At 32.8% G+C, this 9,247-nt stretch overlaps 1 protein-coding gene across 1 annotated transcript; it reads right to left on the bottom strand.

Moving 5' to 3' along the window:
- Nucleotides 1-770: 770 nt before the first annotated feature.
- On the bottom strand, nt 771-4,763 carry LOC139850173 (sodium/hydrogen exchanger 4-like). Its single transcript, XM_071839762.1, has 14 exons — nt 4,478-4,763; nt 3,434-3,552; nt 3,255-3,352; nt 3,113-3,172; nt 2,967-3,013; nt 2,671-2,865; nt 2,548-2,594; nt 2,380-2,446; nt 2,198-2,298; nt 1,754-1,855; nt 1,492-1,636; nt 1,309-1,371; nt 1,128-1,211; nt 771-1,049 (listed from the first exon to the last, which is right to left on the bottom strand). Exons 1-14 carry the CDS (start codon nt 4,679-4,681, stop codon nt 771-773), a joined length of 1,611 nt encoding a protein of 536 aa, XP_071695863.1. The 5' UTR covers nt 4,682-4,763.
- Between the last annotated feature and the right edge of the window lie 4,484 nt (nt 4,764-9,247).

Below are 9,247 nucleotides of genomic sequence, written 5' to 3'. Positions count from 1 at the left end.
AAGTAAATATGGTAGGAATCAAAGCCAATATTCTCCTAAAGTATGTGTTGACACTAGTACTAATTGTATCAGTTAGCAGCTCTGTTGCACCAGCAAGCAGCACTGTTGTTTGCAATGTGCAAATGAGTGATCTATTTCAATGTCTTCCCGCTATTACTGGTGCACACCCACCCGCACCCACTCGCAGTTGCTGCAAAGTCATGCATCACGTTGATCTCCCGTGTCTATGCCGCTACAAGCCGCAGCTCGCCAAGTTTGGGGCCAACCCTGTTGCAGCTATGGCCGTACCCAAGACGTGTGGTATCAAGCACATACCTAAATGCTAATTAACTTGAACTTGTTCATGAGTCACGGGTCTATTGAACTCTCAGTTTATTTAATATTATTCTATGTTAACTTCTTAATCAAGTGAGCTTATATGCTCCACATGTAACCTTTTTTCTTTTTTAGGTATTTTGAAAGTTGAAAATCCTACCAAAAACTCAGAACCTGCTACAAAATGTTATGTCATAAAATATATTGCCCTGGTTTCTATACTCGTGTTACTGTAGATCTCTTCAGCATTACATTGATAGAATGCAAATGCCTCACATTACACTTTAGCCGCATTTCTTAAATAAAATAAAAAAAAGCATTTAAAAAATTGACCCTCTATGAAATTTGGATCTTTTATTCTTTTTCGTGTTCCCTGGCAGATCCATCTTTTGTCATTCATTTCATGCAGTATTATTATCGCGCACTTGGTTTTCCCTTACGAAAGGTTAGTGCCCTTACGAAAGGTTAGTGCTACGCGGCCCGCCAAAAATAGGTCGCATATAAGTATCATCAAACCTCCTCCAGTAAGAATGGATTGTGTAAACAGGCCTTTCCATTAGCATTGATATATTCTCTTTTGCTCTTGAGAGATTTTCAGAAGCCGATTCTTCAAAAGAAAGTAACGGAAGTGTCATATCTTCTTTGAGCGACGTTGTTCTTGATGGACCGTTGTTGTTACTTGTGTTAGGAGGAAGAAGATATCTAATAAGTGGTCTAGTCAAGAAACCAAATACCTGCAATTAGGACCCTCTTTGTAAAATTTCATATCTTAAACCATTTCACAAAAATGAGAAGTAGAAATAGGTACTTACAATTGTACTAAACAGCACAATTACAATAGTAGTGGTGATCATTGTGGCATTGATTGGATCAAGCGTCACACCAGAAAGAGTAAACTATTAAAGACATTAAAACCAATTATTATTATTGCACTAGTGTTACGAATATGATATCCATATCTATAAAACTTAAAATTAAGTCACAAGACGTTACCTGTTTGAATGCTAAAGCGACAGAGACAGCGCCTCTCATCAGACCAGCCCACCATATTACTACCTAAACCATACAATAAACTCGGTTTTCAAGCTTCAAAATATGAACTTTGTGACAGTTTTATAAATTGATGTAACTATGTATTTATTTATATTGTTTTTACATTTGGGACATATATAGTACCTGGTGCTTTCCTGTGATCTTTGATGAAGTCTCGCGACGTTTATGTAAGAAATTAGCAATAAGAGAAAGGGGAAACACAAAAGCAACACGCCCAAGCATAATTAAAAACATTACAGTGCTGTATATTTCCATTGAAGTCCAAAAACTGCAATATGAAACTCTTCTATAAATTCTCTTTTTTTCTTATGAAACGCAAATAAATATGAAAACGGAGAAACCAAAATATATTCAAGCTCTGAAAGGTCACAAAGATCTTTAGTACCTTAATATGCTCATTTTCCACTTCTCGTAATCCAACGCATCCATTCCCACATACAGAAATATGAATGTTTCTGCAATAAAAGACAGTGCTGCAAAAGTATTCCTGAAATAATAGGAAATCTTATGTGTCCGTGCTCGTAGACCTTTTTAGTGCAAACTGTTTGTTTTTTGAGATAAAGATAAAATAATATCTTAGTTTGTCCGCAAAATTAGAAATATGCCTCTTAGTGCCGCAGTGTCGCAGACATGATTAAGTTATTTTGCAGATAAAAAAAAAACTGTCTTCATTATTCATCATACAAACCTTCAGACCACATCTTCTCCACATATATGGTCTTCAGACAAAAACATCGTAAAAAACAAACAGCACCTTAGTTACTCGTAGATTTACAAGAAATTGAACAATAATTATTAATAAGACGTATACAGGTTGAACCACACTTACTTGGTTGTGATTCTTGAGCTTTCGGTTACATTATGCCATGCATAGTGTGACATTAAAATTCCAGAAAAAAACACTGTCAGAATGCCACTGAGTTCAAATAACTGCACAAAGCCAAAAAAGAGTGAATTACGGAAGAACTAAAGGTTTTGGTGAAATCGTAGGCCAGTAAGCATAATAACTACCTCCGCCAACATGTAGGACAAATATGCAATGAGAATCATCAAAGAAATTTCCCGAACGCTTGAATGCCTGTTTAAATTATCACATCAACGAGAACATAATTATTGATAACCTTAGCGCTTACACTTTCATTTCATTGTATAGAATAGAATGTACGAAAAATTTTCAACCTGCCAAAACCCAAGCCTCTAAGTATATATGATGCCAAAAGGCCAGCCTGCAGAAAACAGTATAAATGGGTGAATGGGGTTGCGGGAAATTTGAGTCAATTAAGTTGAGAAGAAATTACGAACCGTAACACCAAGAAGAGTGCTTGTAAAGAATAAATACAAGAAATCAAGAAATATTCGAAGAGCAGCCTTGACACCGAGTGTATTAGCATTAATCTTGCGAACCGCATTGAACAGAACAACGGATGTTGCATCGTTTACAACTCCTTCACCAAAAACTAGACTGTATAGTAATGGAGTCTCATCTTGATTTAAAACCTTCAAATAACAGATTCTTAATCAATAACTATAGATGAATAGGGCTCAAAAGATTGTTCTTGAATAATGACGATGATAAGAAGATAATTAAGAAGACTAACCTGTAATGTACATACAGTATCTGTAGATGAGAAAATGGTCCCTATACCTGTGACACATATATCACATTATAAATTTTAAAAATTAGTGACTTTTATTATATGACAGTTTGAAACAGCTACTATTAGAAGGTTACGACGATACTTACTAAGGTATTCGCTGATAGTCAAACCCTTAAGGCCTAATCTTGGAAACAGCAACCAGCAACCTAAAGTATATTATAGACTGTTGATTAATCGATAGATAGTTGTTTAATTATAGTGTATGACTGTATGTATGTACCTACGTACCTGTGGCAACAATGGATGTGGATATGAAAACACCAGTAACTCCAAACAGCATAATGGGCAAAAAGTTATGAAAGAACTGCTTCTTTTTCACCTGAAATCTGTATGCATACGTTTTGGTTTTGGTAATAAATATAACTATATAGATTTATATAGATGAACGAATGAATTACTAGACGTACCCAGCGTTGAAGATGATCGGCGGAAGTAAATAAATGAAGAAGAGCTCTTCATTAAACCTGAGCAAGTGTGAATTTTTCCAGTTGCTTGTTATCAATATTATTGTTCCAACTACACAACCCTGCAAAAATAGGTTACAATTACTGTTTGCTAAACAAGGGCTCAACCTCCAACTTTCATGTGTAATTGTCAATCAACGTAAATGTCAACAAGTTATAATTAAAGAGTGATGATCCGTACACAACCAATTTTTAGTCATATACAACCAAACATACTTTACACTGTTGTACTGTACAACATCATAAAGCATATTTGGTTGTGTATGACTAAAAATTGGTTGGATCACTCCCCATAATTAAGTAGTGACCATTAACAATAAGTTAATCTTGTAACCACAATATTACCAACATGCCATGCAGTAGTGAAGTCAAAATTTTTGGAAGTGTGACACAAAATAACAATTAATTTTTTACAGTCTTGCATTATATTATTTTATTATAGTGTAAACATCACTGACAAAATGATAAGTTTTCCTTTCCAAATATATTAATTCATTAGGATCGTAAAAATTTAACTGTTTTCTTATTGATTACAAGAAAAATCACCTATTATGATACGAGGATCGGTTACAACTGATATCATCTATATCATTATTCAAAAACGAATTAGATTATTGAACATAAAACATAAAATCCTAGATTGATAGACCACTAAATAAAAACTTTATATTTGATAATATCAGACTTAGCAGAATAAAGGGATAAATGAATGAGTGTATCCTTATATCATTATATGCAATAAGTCATTTAACAATTAACATAAATTATACTCCGTATTTAGCTAAAATATAAATCGTTACTTTTTAATGTACTCGTGAGTGGATTTATATTTATATTTATATGATCCTATAAAACAAAGTAGTAATAGATATACTGGTATCATTTGATTAAGTGTATATCATATACCTTAATTAACTTATACGTACAGTACAAAACAAAGAGAAGAAGGAAGGATATTGAAATAGAAATAGAAGAAATAGGGCTTACGATGATGATGGCGGTGATAGATTCATTGACCCAACGATATTCATCAAGCAAGTGACCAACAACTAAACACAAACAGAGTACCGCAACAAACAGAGTCACCGGAACCACCTGACTATGACTTTCCCCCAAATTCTCGTTATTCATGATAAAATTAACACTACTAGTACTAGTGTTGTTACTTGTCATGAAACTCGCAACTTCCATGTGTATAAGCTTAAATTTATGTTATGATCAGTTGATTGAATTGAATTGAATTGTATCGGTGGTTATAACTTAACTGAGTTAAGTAGTATTAATGAACCAACCTTGATATTTATGAAAGAGGATGAATCGACCAAAGGGTCTGACCGGTAACAGCGACGTACGGGATGAAAGATAAGCAAGCAGACAAATAATCGCAACAGATCGATCATCTGGGTGGTGGAATTTTGTGTGACAAGGATACACGTGTTTGATTTTTTTTTTTTCTTCCTTGATTACAATATTATTATTGATTATTGAATATTGTTTGTTGGTTTTTCACGTCGCAAATTGTGATAGATTGACCGGATTGGTCAACCTACTCAAGCAGTCAGAGGCTATTTGACAAGGAGAGAAAAAGGAGCAATTTTTTTTAAATATGCAATAAACGGTGGTAGAGTTGAAAAAATAAGGTGTTTTTTATGGGCCAATTGCTTAATACGAAGATAAAGAAAAGTAGGAGTATAGCGGATCATATCAATGAGTTCAACAATATCATATCAAGGCTAGCATCGGTAGAGCTTGTGTTTGATGATGAACCAAAAGTACTAATATCGCTTTCATCATTACCGAAAAGTTGGGCGGGTACGGTTACCGCGGTTAGTAGCTCTATTTGAACTACTAAGCTAGCGTTTGAATGAATTATGCACTTGATTCTCGGTGAAGACACTCGTAGGAGAAACTCAGGAGAATCATCGGTCGATTCTTTTTTGAGTACCGACAATCGCGGTAAGAAAATTGATCGCGGGGAAAGGAAGGGTAAGGGAAAGTCTAAGAAGAGGTATCCATGTAAGGACAGTAGTGAAGCTATTAGGGCTACAATCAAAGGGCATTATCAACGAAATTGTAAGAATGCTTCAACTAAAGGTGTCAACTTGACCGCGAAAGATACATATGATGTACTTTTGTGTAGTATTGAACATTCAGTGGAGTCTTGGATTCTAGATTCGGGAGCTTCTTTTCATGGTTCTCTCACTATGAGCGTGATGATGAAGCGACCCGTCCTAATCCATCTGGACGAAGTCATCAACATTTGGTCCCATTGCGAGGTACTGTCAAAAATATGCCATTAACGACTCCATGTAATATCCTTAAAATGAGCAAATGCACAGCGGAAGATTTCTTTCATACTTGAGAATAAACATGCTTTAAAGTGTCAACTAAAAAGGTTGGTGAGTTCATATGTTTATCGTAATCAATCATTTCCATAATTTTAATAGACTACAAGATTTCATATTTCAATTTCTCATAAACATCATACATGCGTATAGCCATCTTCATAAAAATCATTCATATGGATTGAACACCTGGTAACCGACATTAACCATAATGCATAGAATATCGCCACAGACATCGACGTCTGTATAATAATAATCTCGAAGTACTAAAGCCATCCATAGACATGAATGGGGGTTGTTAGGCCCAATAGATCTATCTTTAGGATTCGCGTCAATTAGGGGTCATTTTCCTAATTCTTAGATTACCAGACTTGAAGGACGATATTCGATTTCGATAATCCAACCATAGAATGTAATTTCGATTACTTGTGTCTATTTCGTAAAACATTTATAAAAGCAGCGCATGTATTCTCAGTCCCAAAAATATATATTGCAAAAGCATTTAAAAAGGGAGCAAATGAAACTCACAATACGATATTTTGTAGTAAAGATATGCATACGACGGAACTGAACAATGCATGGTTGACCTCGGATTCACGAACCTATATCATTTATATATATATTAACACATATAATTGTAATCGAACAATTTATATACGTATTCATTAGTGATCATTTTATAACTTATGTGTTTCATTAAAATATTTTTTTATATTACCAATAATAATATATTAATAATAATGATACTTTTTAATGATATTGATAATACTATTAAAGATAATAATAATAATAATAATAATAATAATAATAATAATAATAATAATAATAATAATAATAATAATGATAAAAATAATAATACTAATATTGTTAAAAAAAATGATTTCTAATAAAAATGATAGTTTTTAATAATAATAATAATAATAATAATAATAATAATAATAATAATAATAATAATAATAATAATAATAATAATAATAATAATAATAATAATAATAATTTTAAAAATGATACTTAATAATACTCATATTACGAATCATAATATTAACAATAATAATACTAATAACATTAATACTTATATAAGAATAATAATAATAATAATAATAATAATAATAATAATAATAATAATAATAATAATAATAATAATAATAATAATAATAATAATAATAATAATAATAATAATAATAATAATCAAAATATCAATATTAGTACTAGTGTGATAATAATAATTATTATAATTATAATAATAATAATTAGAATACTACCTTAAGAGTGTAAGCTTCCCAAAAAAAATTATAAAACTGCCTCAGTCCGGGCTCGAACCCACGACCTCTTGCTTAAACACAAACACCTAAACCATCCCTCTGTCTGATCTTTCTTATTATTAATATCATACAAATTCTTTTAAACCACTTTCTGTTTCTACCTTCTTCATTTAACCCATTTCATGATTATCATTCCATTATCCTAATCGTCCCATAATTGTCATCAATTTAATATTTCAACATCATGATATTTATATAACACGGTTTCATTTCCATCTATATATCCCGATACATATCATCATCATTCAATATCACGTTACCATAGTCATCATTGTTTTAAGTTCAAAGAAAATGAGTCTCGGTCCAAGATCAAAACGAGTTCTCGGTCCATCAAGCCCAAAATGATTATATATATTCTTTAAATGGTCCGTTAACATAACAGCACAAATATATCTAGTGTAATATATCGATTTCCTTTTTAATTTATCAAGTGGGGTTCGTCTGAAATAAATAAAATATACGGCCGCTAGTTACATCATCACCAATTACCTTTATCATCTTTTTTTTCCATTATCATGTTTGCTGTAAATTAAATCATCACAGCTTACCATGATTGTTTTTGAATCAACATCTTTATTTAATCGTCCCCCATAACACCACGATGTAACATCATCCATGCTGTTTTGTTACTTTCACAGATATAAAAAAAATATACCGCTGCTACAGCAGTAAAGAGTAGCAGGTACTAGGTAATTAAGGGTGGTTTGTCGAACAGAAATGATACGGTGCAGCAGCAGTAGTGATTAACAGTTTAATGGTGATCGAGTGGTTGTTTTGATGGTCGGTCATAAACAGGAAATTCAAACAGCAGCAGCCCAAGTTGTAGTTTGGTTGTTGATTTTTATTAGTTGCACAAGAACGAAGAGAATAAAAGAAAAAGAATAAAGAAAAGTACCAAGGTGGTGGTATGGTGGTGGATGAAGGTGGTGAAGTGGCAGCTGCAGTAGGAAGGATCATAGTGACGATTTTGGTGGTTTACAGCGGCAAGGACGGCAGCATAGTAGCAGTATGGTGGTGAAGGTGTTCATAGTGATGTTGAAGGTGGCGAGTAGGTTATTAAATAAGCAAAGGTGGTGAAGTGTTCGGTTTAAAGATGTTGTACATTCTTCGAATGGTAACATAAGTAACAAAACGAAGTGGGTTCAACAGAAAATGATCACAGAAACATTTGTAGCAGCAGTTAGTTCATATGGTTTCATAGGTGTGGTGATACGGTTATGGTTATGGCCGATGGTGTTAGTGGGTTTATGAGTCACGGTCGATTTTCGGAATTCAAGGGATTTAAAAGAAAATCTTCGTAATAAGATTTGATTCTTCGGTAATTAAGGAAATTAGAATCCTCTTTGGTTAAATGCGATGATCTGTCTCGATTGCTTTGTCTGATATTTCACTATAAATCCACCCTCTTCGTTTCCTTTATATTTTGGAGTTCCATACTTTTATTTTCTCTTCCCGACTTTAAGTCAAACGAATAATGTTCCAGAATTCGTAGGTATGAAGTTTCGAATGAACACGACTAATGTTTTAAGATAGAAATTGTAATAGCACGATCTTGTTTGGCTATATTACCAGAATTCAAGAGAAAAGATATAACTATCAAGAAAATATGTTCTCGATATGTTTGGAGATTAGGTAGAATGTAAGAGTCGTGTAACATGGCACATGCTGACGTTATAGTCTGTGAATCATCACGTTTCATTAGAAACTCATCATGACTTACTGTAATATAATCACGTTGATCAAGTGTCATTATATTATACTAATTCATGCTTCAGTTCCCAACACTACTTCAATAACATTCGTATTTTAAGTTCAAATTTTTTTTCTTTCTGAATTTAGAAACTAAAACAGTTTCTTTTATGATGTAAAGCTAATAGCGCGAAGAGATGAATTATTTCAGATAAGAATAGTTATGAAAATATCTTCAGAAATATCGAGGATATTTATAATGAAAGATATGATGATATCTTAGAATTTCTAACATCGATGGATGATGATGAAGATTTATCCGTAAAGGTTTAGAGTCAGGAGCAAGGTATTCGTTGATGACTTCAGCAGACACTGAATCATTTGGATTCTTTGAAGACAGG

The sequence above is a fragment of the Rutidosis leptorrhynchoides genome, chromosome 1 (genome assembly GCF_046630445.1).
Source record: "Rutidosis leptorrhynchoides isolate AG116_Rl617_1_P2 chromosome 1, CSIRO_AGI_Rlap_v1, whole genome shotgun sequence".
Lineage (NCBI taxonomy): Eukaryota > Viridiplantae > Streptophyta > Magnoliopsida > Asterales > Asteraceae > Rutidosis > Rutidosis leptorrhynchoides.
Note: the sequence above shows the minus strand (reverse complement) of the source record. Positions and strands in the feature narration are given on the sequence as shown.

Coding starts and splice junctions, on each gene's coding strand:
- LOC139850173 (XM_071839762.1), bottom strand. CDS start 4,681: ATGGAAGTTGCGAGTTTCATGACAAGTAACAACACTAGTACTAGTAGT. Junction 2,595..2,670: donor GCACTCTTCTTGGTGTTACG/GTTCGTAATTTC, acceptor TGTTTTCTGCAG/GCTGGCCTTTTGGCATCATA. Junction 2,447..2,547: donor AGAGGCTTGGGTTTTGGCAG/GTTGAAAATTTT, acceptor TAATTTAAACAG/GCATTCAAGCGTTCGGGAAA.